This window comes from Epinephelus lanceolatus, chromosome 17 (assembly GCF_041903045.1).
Source record: "Epinephelus lanceolatus isolate andai-2023 chromosome 17, ASM4190304v1, whole genome shotgun sequence".
Taxonomy (NCBI): domain Eukaryota; kingdom Metazoa; phylum Chordata; class Actinopteri; order Perciformes; family Serranidae; genus Epinephelus; species Epinephelus lanceolatus.
The window spans coordinates 9,670,871-9,684,967 of record NC_135750.1 but is presented as its reverse complement, the minus strand read 5'-3'; the positions used below and the strand labels follow the sequence as shown (position 1 = coordinate 9,684,967).

Below are 14,097 nucleotides of genomic sequence, written 5' to 3'. Positions count from 1 at the left end.
CATTGCAGATGCAGGGGACATTTACACCATGGAATTATGCTGAAAATGTGCAAATTGGTGCATAAAAATTCACAAGAATGAAAGAAATTAGGTGTTTCACGCTCAAAATATTCTGGCAGAGCACCCCCAAACATCATGTTTCATGTGTGTCTCTCCTGTCGTGACCTGTCGCAACAAAACCTACGCATTTGCATGCTTCTGAAGGGCTTGACACACCGAACCGATGGTTGGCTGTTGCTCATTGTCGGGCTGTCAGTGAGTGTCTGTGGCCCTTGTCACTGCGGCATGTTGAATCACTGTGATTGGCAGTTCAGCGCACTAGAAGAGAATTGGAAGTGAGGAAAGTAAACAAAGAGCTAAAGTCGAAAGGGAGTGAGACCAAAACAAACTTGCTACACAAGGTAAGATTATTTTTCTTTAGTCATTGAGCTGTGTAGCAGAAACATTTGTGATGGTTTGTTATTGTTCACTGGCACACCGTAAATATGCTCCGTTCTTTTAACATTGCATTGTGTTGTTGAGGTGCTAACTGGCTAACTAGCATCAAGATGGTTCTCCAGTTTCCATTTTTGTGTGAGGATTACAGACTGCCGCCGTTTGCTGGTGTAGAGAGTGATTTCCTCGCACGCAGGTACAGAACATACATGCTGGTTGGCCAGTGGTTGAAGTCTTTCCAGTGTGTTCATGTGCAATTTTCTGGCCAAGACACGGCAGCATGAGGCAATGTAGCAGGGTTTTTTTGTCGCTGCTAGTTCTCTGAAGTCGGTTTTGTGTGTCTGGGCCTGAAAGACATTTGCTAGAATCCTCCACAGCTCACCAAAAACAACAAATCAGAGCCAAGCAGTCTTTAACGCAGCTGTCAATTATGTTAGTAACTGCTCATGAACTGCAGCCAGATTGTCAAATTAGGCAGCGCTGATCAAATATGATCAAGATTCAGGTACTGCATTACCGATTTCTCTCCTCAGATGTTTTCAGAAACATGTTTTAGTGTACTGTTTAGCTGTAAAATGAGAAAGTTTGCTTCTGCTTTTATTCACAAGGTAACGCCATTAGAAGCACTACGAGGAAGTAGATGAACATGATGTTTTTCACAGATCATCTGTCTCACGTCATGACAGTTTCAGCTATAACAAAAAGTAATTTTTAAGAAAAGTTAGCAACTGCAGCTTTAAGTCAGGGCAGACTTTAAATTGAGTGTTTGAGTTTGAAAAACTTGCAATTACTGGGAGACATAGGAGCGTGTTTCATGGAGGACTTCGCCTTTTTTTTCTATCTGCTTTGACTTTGTCGCTGTTTGGATCTGTGAGTCACACATCACACAGAAGACACACACACACTGTTCTAAATGAACCTGGACCTCCTGCAGCCTCAGCAAATGTTCAGCTCCCTGTGCGGTGTGTCTGTGTGTGTGTGTGTTTGACATTTAGTTTCTGCATTTTAGATTTCTTCACCCAGCAGGACGTGTCCTCTGAGCACCAAATTTTCTACTTTTACTGCATCTCATCCATCTTCTCTTCTTCTCTTCCCTCCACCCATAACTCACATCTTCTGTTGTTACAGCATCCAAGTACAAAACCTAATTTATTAAGTGTGTTAAATTCCAGCTGGATGTGCAGAGGATGCAGGGACAGCAGCCTGTGTGGTGTTTCAGAAGTGATGTGACACAGGAACAAGATTTTAACCTCGAGCTACAGAGCTGTACAGTTTTCTCAGGCTTCGTTCAGCAGCACCGAGCCCCCGCTCAGGGACTGTGTGTCTGAATAACTAATCAGCCACAGCTGCTGCAGTCAGCAGGAGATGCTGGCATGTGGAAGGACATCTGGTGGGCAGGTAGAGAAACACAAGACCTGAGGGAGAACAGGGGAAAAGATGCATAACAAAACACAAGCGCCTTCACTTGGAAATGGCACAAAACACGTGAAAATAATGAGAACTGTGGACTAATGTGTGGCTGTATTGTTTCCTCCCTTTTTATAGTCTGCATCCAGAAAGTGTAACTCAGTTGTTTTTCTCTCCAACAGTTTACCATGACATCAACTCCAAGTTCAAGAGGACAACGCTCCGCATAAAGAAACAAAATGAGGGTATGTCTTCATTTCATTAAGCATTTAGTTTGTAGGATGGAGGTTAAGCTTAATGTTGATAAACCTGATGGGTATCGACTTACAAAATCTGCATGTTATACTAGCATTTGGAATTAATGAATTCAAAGTTGAAAATGAACATTGTGTCTTTTTTTTCTGGATAACGGTTGATGCTAGAATGGATGAGGGAGGGACGCGTTACATCCAGGGGTATGTGGAAACTGCCCACATAGGGCCCTGGGCCATGGGCACAAACCAAGCTGACCTCCTGCCCTCCCTCTGGTTCTCCAGCAGAAAAGCAGAGCACAGCCTGGGTCAGTGGGGCTCGCTGGAAGCTGCTAACGGGCGGTGCGATGAATCCAGGCGGCTGAGAGTCAAGCCAGGGCCTGTGGAACATGCTGGAGGCTTTAGCAGGCCTGGAAAAGCAGTCATAGTGGGAAAGAGGAGAGCCAGGGCCCGGAGAGCATGTTGGAGAACCAGAGGGAGGGTGCAAGGTCTGCGGGCTTCATGCCCACGGCTTCGTGCCCACTGTCGTCTGCTCTCCAGTGTCCACACACCCCTGAATGTGGAGCTTCCAACATGCTGTGCAGGCCCTGGATCTCCTCCCAGTCGCTATGGATGCCTCTCCCGCCCTGCTAAAACCCCAAGATTGTTACAAACAAAACATATGAAGAGTTTACAGCAAAAATCACAGCCGAGCATCCATCCCTGCCCCAAACCATCCATTCTAGCACCAGCTATGAAACAGCATTACCAAAATGTGTCGCCTGTCACTTTGCCATGCCGTTCACATTAAGGTACTGCTCTCCTGCTGCATGTGGAACATTTCCAGATAATTTACTATATTACATAAAATCAATAGTGTAAAATTACATCTGCCATGATAGAAGACTACGTGTGCTGAGCTAGATCATGGTGACATCAGCGTGTGCATGTTTGTGTTGACTCCCTCTCTCTCTGTGTCTGCAGGTTATGGTCTGCATTGCCACCGAGCGGTCATCACTCTGTGCAAGCTGATCGGTATCCAGGACATGTACTGCAAAGTAGAAGGATCTGTCAATCTCCTCAACATCACCAGGGCCCTCTTTACTGGATTAGCCAATCAGGTGAAGTCATGTAGGCAGTTTGGGAGGGCTCTTAGTTACTAATGGGAACACACAGCTCTCTTAAAGGGAAAGCAGAGAATGAAATCAGAAAGGTGCCATCATCTCTAATATTTATACATGTGTTTGTTACTTTCTCTCTGTTCCGCTCTCCGTCATCAGGCCCAAACACTGCAGAAGTTGTCCGTTTGAGTTGAGAGAAGTGTCATTTGTCTCGTCACTTACATCTTCTACTTCTTCTTCCACTCTGCAGGAAGTCCACCAGAAGCTGGCCGACAAGAAGAAGCTCCATGTCGTTGAGTTTCAGTCGCAGCAAGGCCCGCTGCCCATCGTGGTGGCGAGTCCCAAAGACGGGGCACAACCGGACCCGGAGCCTGAAGATGAGATCCCCAACACCCGTCTGCACTGGGACGACGTTCAGGCCGCACAGGGAACCAGACGCTCAATCTGGGCGGATGTCAAACGCACCATCTGGTAGTGTGGGACTGGGCCGATGATTCAGTCTGACCACAAGACAGATGATGTGACTGATGGAGGCCGCGATTGTCAGATGGGGGGTCTGATTTTTGGCTCTGCCAAGAAGAGCTGAAAATATGTGAAGAATAGGATCATTTGTTCTCAAGCAGAGTGTCAGCTTTGGTCAGTAAATCTAAATATAGTGGAGTGTGATCGTTTTGTCAACAGAGGACTGAAGTTACAGTTTGTCAAACTGAAGACATCCCATTTGAAAACATATTACTCCAGATACACCCAGTTACAGCCAACAGTGTCACTAAACTGTTAATGTCTTTGATATCGATGTTTCCTTTGTAACTGTAAAAGAAAATCTATCATCCACTTGGAATTCTTGAAAAATATATTATGTACTAATGCAATAAAATATGCATCTGCATAAACATGTGTAGGCTAATACTCACCTCTGTGTCTCTGAAGCATGTTGTATCTATAAAGTAATGAACTCTGACAGGAGGTCTACACATTAGATCATGAAAATAATGCAGCTTTATTTAGCAAATGTGACCTTTCCCTGACCAGCAACAACAACACTGTATGGACGCAGATCTTTGCACATAAAGTAGGTGATGGACTGTGTTAGATCTCAGAGTTTTATGGGAGTTTTGTCGAGCTAAATGTGTCCAGTGTTAGTTGATTATTTGACATAGTGGGTTAAACGTTAGCCTGGCCGTCAGCGGCTAACACTATCTCTGGACGGTGGGGTGAGGTGAGCCCTCATGTTCGTAGTATTTCCAGAGTATTTTATTCTCAAATGACACTGCTTGCAAATTGTTTGTGTCATATCCGAGTCCTCCTTTCCTTCTGTGTTAAAAAATGTCTTGTGACGACGCGTTTCCAATCTCTTTCTCTTCCTGCCAAATGCCGCTGACTGAGACCTCTGCTGACCTCACCTGGAAAGACACATCAGCACCATCTAGTGGACCGAGAAAGCAATTGATTTTTAGTATTCTAGTATCAAAAGTTGTATCAAAATGTGTATTTGCAAAAATGAATGATGATTAAAAGTAGATACTTGCTGTACATGTATCAGTCTTTTATTATTATTATTATATATCTGAATAGTTTTTCCACTAATGACAAAATTGTGTGCCAATCCAGTTCATGCTGAGATATTTTACTGGGTGAATGAAAACTTTAACCTCACAGTGGTGCTTCAGAAAGAGTCAGTGGATTACTAGAGTCAGGAGGATTCATCTTCTGAAAACCCTATGTTTGCATCAAATTGAATCGCAATCACCAAATATAGATATTAAAGTCATGACCAAAGATGTGGACCAACATACTGCTATAGCATGGCTACAAGTTGTTTTGAAAATGGTTGCTGTATTTGTTTTTGAGAAGCAACTGCAATCAATGAATGTTTCCTTTTTCACAAAATAAGCCTCAAAAATGTTTCTGTCCATTGCTATTCTTCCTTCACCAACATGTCGCTCTGTTTCTGAACGTCCTGTAGCTGTTACAATCATCTAAATTCAGGACTCTTATCCTCTTTTTACATGTGTGACTGGACTTCCACACTGGTTATTAAAAAATAAAAACAATTCATACAAATAACAGCAAATAAAAGAAGGACACAATCATGTTTTTAGCTATATATTTTTTTTAATTTCAAGAATACAAAAAATGGCAAACTATACAAATTTCTGCCGTCAAGCTAAAAAATACACTTCACCATCCTTTAAGTACTGACGATTGGTTGGCATTAAATCTATATGACAAAGAAAAATAATTGGCAGTTGATAAAAAAGAAAATCTGAAAATCAAAGACGTATTTTTCAAGTTACTCTTTAGTTCTGTAACTGAAACAAACGTCTGTCAGTCTGATCACAGATGACAAAGGGAAGAGAGTCGGCTCCGATTGCAGCAAGAGACAACTGTGTCAATATACCGTGTAATAAAGGTAACAGAAAGGTTTTAAACTTCATTTATGTAAGATTGGAAATGGGAGAAACAGCTAGTCAGTTCTGCCCACAGACCAGTACCTCTATGGAAACTCAGCCTGCAGTAATAACATTCAACCATATCCCATGGTTTTATAAAAAGTCTAATAAATACGACTTAGGTGATAAATGATGAGTGGCTCAAATTGATATGTGGTTAAAAACATTTCTTACACTGAACAAAACAAAATAACTGTAGTTTTACCTACTTTATAATTTTGCCTCACTTAAAACTCAATTTGCTTCATTATGCACTTTTTTCTGCATGTTTCAATGTTTTATAGTGCTTCACTAAACATTATTTAATGTCCCAAAATGGGGCCTAAAACCTTCATTATGAATCTGACCACTTTCACGCACACATGCACATACACACACGATGCACAGGACTTCTTGGACACACGAGTCTGCGATTCAGCATCGCTCTTCAGAAGTTCTTCCATCGGATGGAGGAGAGGATGGCGTGGATGAAGTAGAGGAGCGTGGCCACGAAGGCAAACACCTGAGACACACAAGTGAACACAGAACAAAGAATTAAATCTACTTTATTTCTGGATCACTGTGTGATGTGAGGAAGATGAGGTTTTGTATTTTGCTGTTTTGCTTTGCACACTTTTGGACAGATACACTTTGTCGCAGTGTTCCTGGGAGTGAAATGAGAAGATCGATGCCACGCTCATAACTGTACCATGAATTTAAAGAAGTTGAAGTTAGCTTAGCACAAACACTGGAAATAGGGAAACAGCTCTCCTGGATCTGTTCACGGTTACAAAATCTGCTTCACAGCATCTCCAAAGCTCAGAGTCATGAGCTTTGTTTTTTTATGGGGATTAAACATGTAAGATATAATGTGTTAGTGGGCTTTAGAGATGCTGATGGGAGGCTGACTGTTTCCCCTGTTTCCAGTCTTTGCCCTAAGCTAAGCTAAGTGGCTGCTAGCTGCAGCTTCATATCAAGAAAGAATAAATCAAACAGTTAATTAGCTCCAGTGATGTAAAGATACTAGTGTTTATCAGTAAATAATGTGCAAATTGTTGATACTCTGTCATGAAATCAGTTCTCACCACGGCAGCAATGTCAATCTGGTAGATTTTTAATGTGCCTCCTTTCTTCGTCATGGTGATGAAAGCCAAATCCACCCCTGCACTGAGGTAGAAGAACGCTGCCAGGCCGTGGTAAGCAAAGTCCTGGACACAGACAGATTAAATAATAGTACACCATGGCCATAGCTCGTCAATCTTTCTTTTTATTTTAAACCCTGTGTCATTCTTTCTTTCTCTCAGGTCTTACAGCAGCGGCCCAGCCAGAACTGTTCTTATGACCTCCAGCAGCGAAGATGATCATCCAGAGGAAAGTCAAGACGAAGCAGAACACAGAGACAAACATCACCCAGCCCAGAGGGTTCGGCGGGTCCACGTGGGTCGACGCCACCAGGATCCACACCAGACCACCAAACACCTGCAAAGATGGAGGGAATGGGTGGACAGATGGTATTGTGATTTTTGTAATGTTTGTGCTATAGTGACCTTAAACTAGGATTATTGGGCTGTACTTGAGCGTCTGTACCAAATTTCAGGGCAATACATCTAATATGGGTCGAGGCATTTCACTCAATGTCAAAAATGTCAAACCGTATGGTGGCACTAGGATTCATCCTCTGGGCACCATGAATGCCATGCTGCTAGTATGATTAGAAGTTAAGATACGTTATTTCAGATTATCTGTTAAGATAAAAGAACATGTGTGTGCAGTGAGTGCCACCAAAGTTGTAAATCTACTGTGGCTACTGTCGCCCCAACAAAAAACATTTACAAACTCTCAAAACTTGTGCAATAAGTCTAATTTTTCCAGTCCTACGCTCAGCACTTCCCAAACACATGCAAATTGCTAAAACTTTAGTATTTAATCACTTCGGCATGAAGAGTTTTAGGCACTGATGAGTAGTAGCGCACCAGGGCGTCTCAACTCAGCGAGGTCAGAGATTTGCCGTGGAGTTTTCGCCACAAACTCAGCTTTACACGAAGTGAGCACCTGACCCTTCGCTAAGTCCCGCATGTCGTGTATTGATGATACTCGTTACCTGGAGAGGTTGGAAAAAGATATACGTTTCTTCCCTGTTCTGAAACCAAAATCAAACCCTGAAAAGCTTAGGGTTAGCTAGCTAGCTACTGAAACACGGTTCATCTGCACACACTGCGATGCCACACAGCTGGTTCAGTATCAGCAAAGTTTCCCTTTATATTCATTGTCTTGTGTGGTGATCAGCAGTGATGTGGTGGTTCACTTTTACACTGTGATCTGTAGCCTATAGTTCGGCTTTAGCTTCTAACTATCTTTGTCTTTTTAACCTGTTGTTGCTACTGAGTCAGTTTGACATCCTGGATATATCCTTCAAACACAGACTTTTTGCAGTGGTGTAATTCCCTGAAGACGTGAAATCCACCTACCACCAGCAGCAATATGTTTTGATACTCTTAGTTTCTGCTCCTTGGGTGGGCTTTTTTAACCAAAATGACCTGTGACCTACTGTATCTTCTTTTTTAGTTTCATTGGCTCTCGGTCTAAGATATGACCCCTTTTAGTTTCTCTATTAAAACCACCCTTGGAAATAACAGTGTAGAAGTAGCTTTAGGTACCGACACAGCATAAGGAAGCCTGTGAGGTTGTAAATCGATGAAGTGTGACATGAGACTGTTCCTGAGTGAGGATCAGATTCTGTTAAAAACCTGTTTTTCTGTCATGATAACTGATCCGAGTGTTGGCTCCTCTTGCTGTTAAGCCATCCTTCACTGCCATTATTTTGACCTGGACGGTGCTTGATAGGCCATTTGTGTTATTGATTAAACATTACACAGCTGCTGGGAGATTTACACAGCTACACATGGATCAAATAATAATAGCAAAAAACAAAACTGTAGTGCCATTAAAGGCAAGAGCTCGAGCTACAGTATGAGCTGGGAAACTAAACTGACAAACAGCAGGCAAAAGTGTACAAAAGCTCAAATCTGAAGTGGATCAAACCCATAAATAAATGAAAGGTCAAGAATTTGCATGAAAAACAGTCTGCACATAACAAATCAGCAGGATCACAGCCACATCTGTCTCAATGTTGACTGAACAAACACTTCTCTTTACTTTCTATATGTCTCTGAATACAGGATGGGCGGTGTTTAGTTTGCCGGGTTATTTTTGATAGCGCGTTAACCACATCCGTGTAGTCAAAACTCTCTGGAATTCATAGTGTTGCATTGTGTCACACAACCTGGCTGATGCTGTGGGCGTCTTAAAGTGAACGCACATCTTAATCTGAACGCAGCTTCATCTTTGAGAAGGCTTTGTGTCATTGTAACGACAAGTCATGTCTGATTTAATCACTGTTGACCCAGCCTCGGTACAGAATCAACCGCTGCAAACATAACAGTATGTCCAGATGACGTCGTCGTTGCCTTGAGCTGCACGGTGACAGGATTTCATCAACACTCCTCTGTCAGACTCGTTTTAAAGGTGTCAGAACAGAAGTTTTACCGCCGCACACCAAAAAATAACCACAATATAATAAATATAATAAACCAAGCTACTTTAAAACTTTTCTTTTTAATTCTCAGTTTTGAACTAAAGCAAAGTCAAGACACTGACCTCTTGCTACGTGCAGTTCTGTTTGTTGTGACAGAACTTCATGAAATGTTAAATCTATAGGTTGATATGATGAAATAAAAGGTGTGCACCTCTCTTGAGGCCTAAACAAATATTTATTCAAAATAAAAAGGTCATGGCATTTTACTCTCACCAAATGTATCACAGATAGTTTACGGTACACTTGCATTCTAATGAGCATTCAAATAGTGATATGTAAAACAAAATACATCTGGCCTTTAGATATAACTGCATTTCAGTGACTTTATTTCAATGTGCTGTGACAGGCTGGGCTGTGCTCCCAGAGGAAAGGAAAATCCAAATGAGTTCTCTTCTTTGTGGAGCCTATTTCTCCGAGACGTGACTGAGCTCAGTATAACATCAATGTGAGATTTTAAACATTCTCTTATACTTCCTAATTTCAGCTCCTGAGAAATCTCCTTCCTCTTGTCTGAGTCTGATAATTTAAGATCTTAAAATGCACATTTTCCTCTCTCACTAAAGTGCTCCTTATTTGTTTGAAATAATAAGCTCTCGAGATAAGAGTAAGATCCAAAAGAAGGCCTGATTGGCTGACTGATTGACAAATGAGACTGCACAATTTCAGAAATTTCTCTCAGTGATCAAATTCAAGTCTCAGATTTCTTCCTAGTCATTAATTCAAGGTCCACACAGGTTAAAATATGTCACTGTTAAGTAGCTGTCCATTAGTCACTCACTCTACAGCAGGAAACGGCACTTCAAAATAAAAACTCTGTGCCAGAAATTCACTGTAATTAAAGATAAAGTGCGTTTTTTTACACACTTGACTGTGTGTGAGTCACTTGTGGACCATTCAGAATTGCCCCGCAACCACCCACTTTTGGACCAGGACCCACCAGTTGGGAACCACTGGTGTATTTTATCAGTTTTCAGAGTTGAGAAGCCTACGAGCACAGCTAAAGAACTTCTGCTGATTTATTCTTTTTCCTCCTTATTTCTCTGAAGGTAGAGTTCAGGAGGAACTCCTGATAAGAAGCTGATTTATTTCTGATGAGACAATAAAAAGACTGTCAGCAGCAAAACTTTTCCTCTGGGTTTTGCCCTGCAAGTCACCAAAACGATGCTGATTAGAAACTCATACACTCAACACAGGTGCACTGAATCAGCTTTGATTAGCCGACGACTTCAGGCACATAAAAGAGAGGAAAAAAGCAAAAAGACCTCTGGTAGGGTTAAATGTTTTGAGCCCAGTTTTGCGGATCAGAGAACTACTGATGGTCGTGGTCACAAATAAACTCCAAAAGTGCGGAAAATACTGTACAGTTGCTGTATTTAGCATCAAATCAATGCAATCTACAGTTAATCTGATGATTTAGTGCTCATGTCTTGATTTCTCGAGACAAAATTCTGTCATTAAGGTGAAATTATTTCATTTTTTCCCCTATTTATTTCTGGAAAAATCACAGTTAATGTATCAAATTAATGTAATATCGCCTGCATTATAAACAGGTGAACTTCATTGTAGTGTCAGATAGAGTTTTCTTTATGTATTGCAATTTAGAGTTTTACAGGCAGATCACACAGAAGAAAATTTTGCTGCTCATAATGGTCAGAAATAAATTATCTTCTTATTTGGAGATCAATGAATTCTGACCTGTCTACATCAGGAGGAATAAGGAGCAAAAGAATAAATGAACAGGAGTTATTTTGCTGTGCTCACAGGCTTCTCAGAGGTTTCTCAACTCTGAGAACAGATAAAATACAAAGACTTGAATACTAGCCCTGAGACAAATTTCTGAAACTGTGCAGGCTCATTTATAAGTCTTGCTGTTATCTCAAAGGCTGATTGTTTCAGACAAAGATAAGTGCAGTGAGGAATTAGGATCGAGCTGAGACAGGAAGAAGGGTATTTTTCAGGAGATGACTATAAGTATGGGGAAAATTGTCAAAATCTCATACTGACAATTAAATTGAGCTCAGTTATGTCTAGGAGAAATGAGCTGGGCATGGATCTTATTTTGAATTTTTCTTTCCTCTAGGCAACTGAGGGACTTAAACTGTCAAAGGAGAATATTGGTAAAATGTCAAGCTGCTCTTAAGCAACTCTGTATGCACTTCACAGATGCAGATGCACATTACTGAGTGTGCAGATGAGTCTCCCTGCAGCTCTGAGTGGAAGCGCGGCTCGATAAAGACGGGTATTAGTACCATGGAACTACCCTTCCCTTGATAAATAAAAGCTAAAATAAACACTCTAATACATGTAGGTCTAATCATCAGACAGTGACACTAACACCTGCTGCAGTGCAATCATGTTTCCAGCTGTCACATGAGCAGTTTCTATCTTTTGTCATCATTCAGGGAGAAGAAGAGCTGACCGCATTCTTCCTTAGATTAGTAGCACAAATACAATATGAGCGAAACATGAGATGTGAGAAGACGGAGGAAGGTGCTCCTCCTGTGTGAGGAGGATATTTCATCTCCTGTATCACCAAATGCACATTTTTGCACTTTTATGAAAAGACTTCAAAATCAGTATTCATCTGCTATATTGATTAAGAGGTTTAGCCCAACAAAATTAAAATAAATTCTGGTATTTTTTAGAGGCTGGCATCTAAATTAGGTCGTGAAGTTATCAGATCATGCAGGCATGAGCTGCAGAATTATAATGTGCACTCATTTAAAAAATATCCATTTTGTTTATGTGATGACTGTAAAATGCACAGCTGAGGCCACAACAGCATGCATGTGTCTACTAATTGCTTTTTGTCACTTAACATGACTTTAATTTGTATGAATTTAATGTATTATATGCATCATTTTGTAAGAACTTTTGAGATCTATAGCGATGAAATTCATGATAATTTCTTTTAATATTTGTTGTGTTTAAAATACTCTGAAGTCATATTAGTTTATTCTAGAAAAAAAGGGAAACAAAAACTAATCCTTGGTGAAAATACTCTTTCATAGCTGCCTTCAAGGTCAGCTAGTCCGTCCTCTGCACTCACCAGTTCAGGCAGGTAAAATATATCCGGGGCCGTGGTGCATATCCCCAGACCGCTGGGCAGGCTCCCCATAGGCTGAGCAGTAGTTGCAGCCATCTCTGCCTGTTGCTTCTCCCGGTTCCGAGTCAACAGCGAGCGTCCTGCCCTCTCCTCTGAAGTAACGGAGCAGCAGCAGGTGTGACTGACCCTTATAGGGAAGCTAAGGTAGCAGACAAACCCGTTCTGCTCCCGTCCCACCGCAGCTCCTCTCACTGGCACAAACCAGACACACCCTTCATCTGACAGCACCTATAGGCTGCCTGCTGCTTCATGTGAGCTGCTGACCTGTGAAAGGATTTTGAAACAACCAGAGGAGGAATTTTGTGTCCCAGGGCCACAGTGAAACCCACGCAGCTGAAATAGCTTTATTGTTGCTGCTGAGCAAAGAAACAGCTCAGTGAGTTTTGAGGTCTGACTTTATGACCCTTACGCTGTGTTCGCTCAGTGCCTGCAGCCTCTGTTTGTATTGAACACAGGAGTTTCTTCTCATTATATAGATGCTCATGAATGGTTTTATGGGTGAAGACGTTTCACTTCAACCATGTCAACCTCACAGACACACACATTTACTTTAAAGTTGCACTAATCAATATTTTTATGTTAGCAGTGCATCTAATGATTATGTATAATGTGAATTAAGTCACTCAAACCCACAGACCCTGGTGGTGTCTGACCCTGCGTTTTAGCATCTTTCAGCTCATTGTTTTGGTTTTTGTTTTTGTTCACTCCCTTTATTGACAAAAAAAAATCAATACATGCTACTTTAAATGTTAAGATTTCGGATTTTTCCAAACATAACTTAACAAATCAGGCTCATTTCCAGGCAAATGTGTATCATGACAGCCCAATCGCCAGGAAAAAAAGGAGACATTATATGTTTTTGCAAACCATGAATACATTACGTTTGCACATTACTATAGCAGATATATTGAAACTTAACATTTCCACATGTTATGGTTACAAAAAAGGTTATGTTTTGGCTTAAAATATCTGGTTTTGGGGGCACAATCCCAGATGGAAAAGCAGCAATGTCTCAGTAAAAGTCGCTTTTTGTGGCATTATTCTCGTCAACACATCACTACACAACACCCACGTTTGGAGCCTGAAAAGCCGATGGTAACACAGCAATGACTAAATCACAAGCATTTTTGTTGTTTGTTGGTCTTGCAAAGTTTTTAGGATGCCACTTAGGTCACACGCCATCCATCCCAATGACAAAGCCATCTTAAATATTACGTCACTTCAGAAATGTTGCTATAATACGTATGAAATTGTTTAAAAATTGTATTCGAGGTTTGCAGAAACGTACAGTGCCAATATTTGGGTAATACTGGGTTTGTGGAAACGACAAATGATTTTCACGAGGAATGGTGGTTTTCAATATTAACATGATACAGTTTTTTGTAATTGTGAAGCTGCTGTAAAACTTTTTAGCTGATATGTGATAATTGCAGCATTCAAGACGAGTGACCTGAAAATTCTGCTGTCAGTGTTCGCCTGGGAGAGAATAGTCACACCACAGCTTTTTTTCTATTTATACCCATCCCTACAGCGAGTTATCATGGATCCCTCTGCGTGCTGTGATTAGTTTGTATTTGTCTCAGTGACGCATTGAGGTTGGAGGCGGTTAGGATTAGAGCAAAGAAGTCATGGTTAGGGATCAGGGGCGATTGCTCTGAGACAACAAGGGAGGCTGAACTTCCCCTAAAATTTCATAGAGGAAATTATCAAATACGCACTATTGAATTTACATTAAAATAAGACTTTACATTGCATTAAACGATGCGTTTAC

The 14,097-nt window shown here is 41.2% G+C and overlaps 2 protein-coding genes across 2 annotated transcripts in view; one reads left to right on the top strand and one right to left on the bottom strand.

Annotated features, from left to right (window-relative positions):
- The window catches only part of mrps5 (mitochondrial ribosomal protein S5), a 39,481-nt gene extending 34,758 nt beyond the window's left edge, over positions 1-4,723 (top strand). Inside the window, exons 10-12 of the mRNA XM_033613759.2 lie at positions 2,025-2,087; positions 3,057-3,193; positions 3,444-4,723. Coding sequence (XP_033469650.1) covers positions 2,025-2,087; positions 3,057-3,193; positions 3,444-3,668 — 425 coding nt within the window. The 3' untranslated portion in view covers positions 3,669-4,723. The remainder of the gene's footprint in view (positions 1-2,024; positions 2,088-3,056; positions 3,194-3,443) is intronic.
- A 563-nt stretch (positions 4,724-5,286) lies between these two features.
- LOC117248646 (myelin and lymphocyte protein-like) lies at positions 5,287-12,575 on the bottom strand. Its single transcript, XM_033613851.2, has 4 exons — positions 12,270-12,575; positions 6,937-7,104; positions 6,711-6,833; positions 5,287-6,148 (listed from the first exon to the last, which is right to left on the bottom strand). The coding sequence occupies exons 1-4, from the start codon at positions 12,360-12,362 to the stop codon at positions 6,074-6,076; spliced, it is 459 nt and encodes a 152-aa protein (XP_033469742.1). The 5' UTR covers positions 12,363-12,575; the 3' UTR covers positions 5,287-6,073.
- Positions 12,576-14,097: the final 1,522 nt, after the last annotated feature.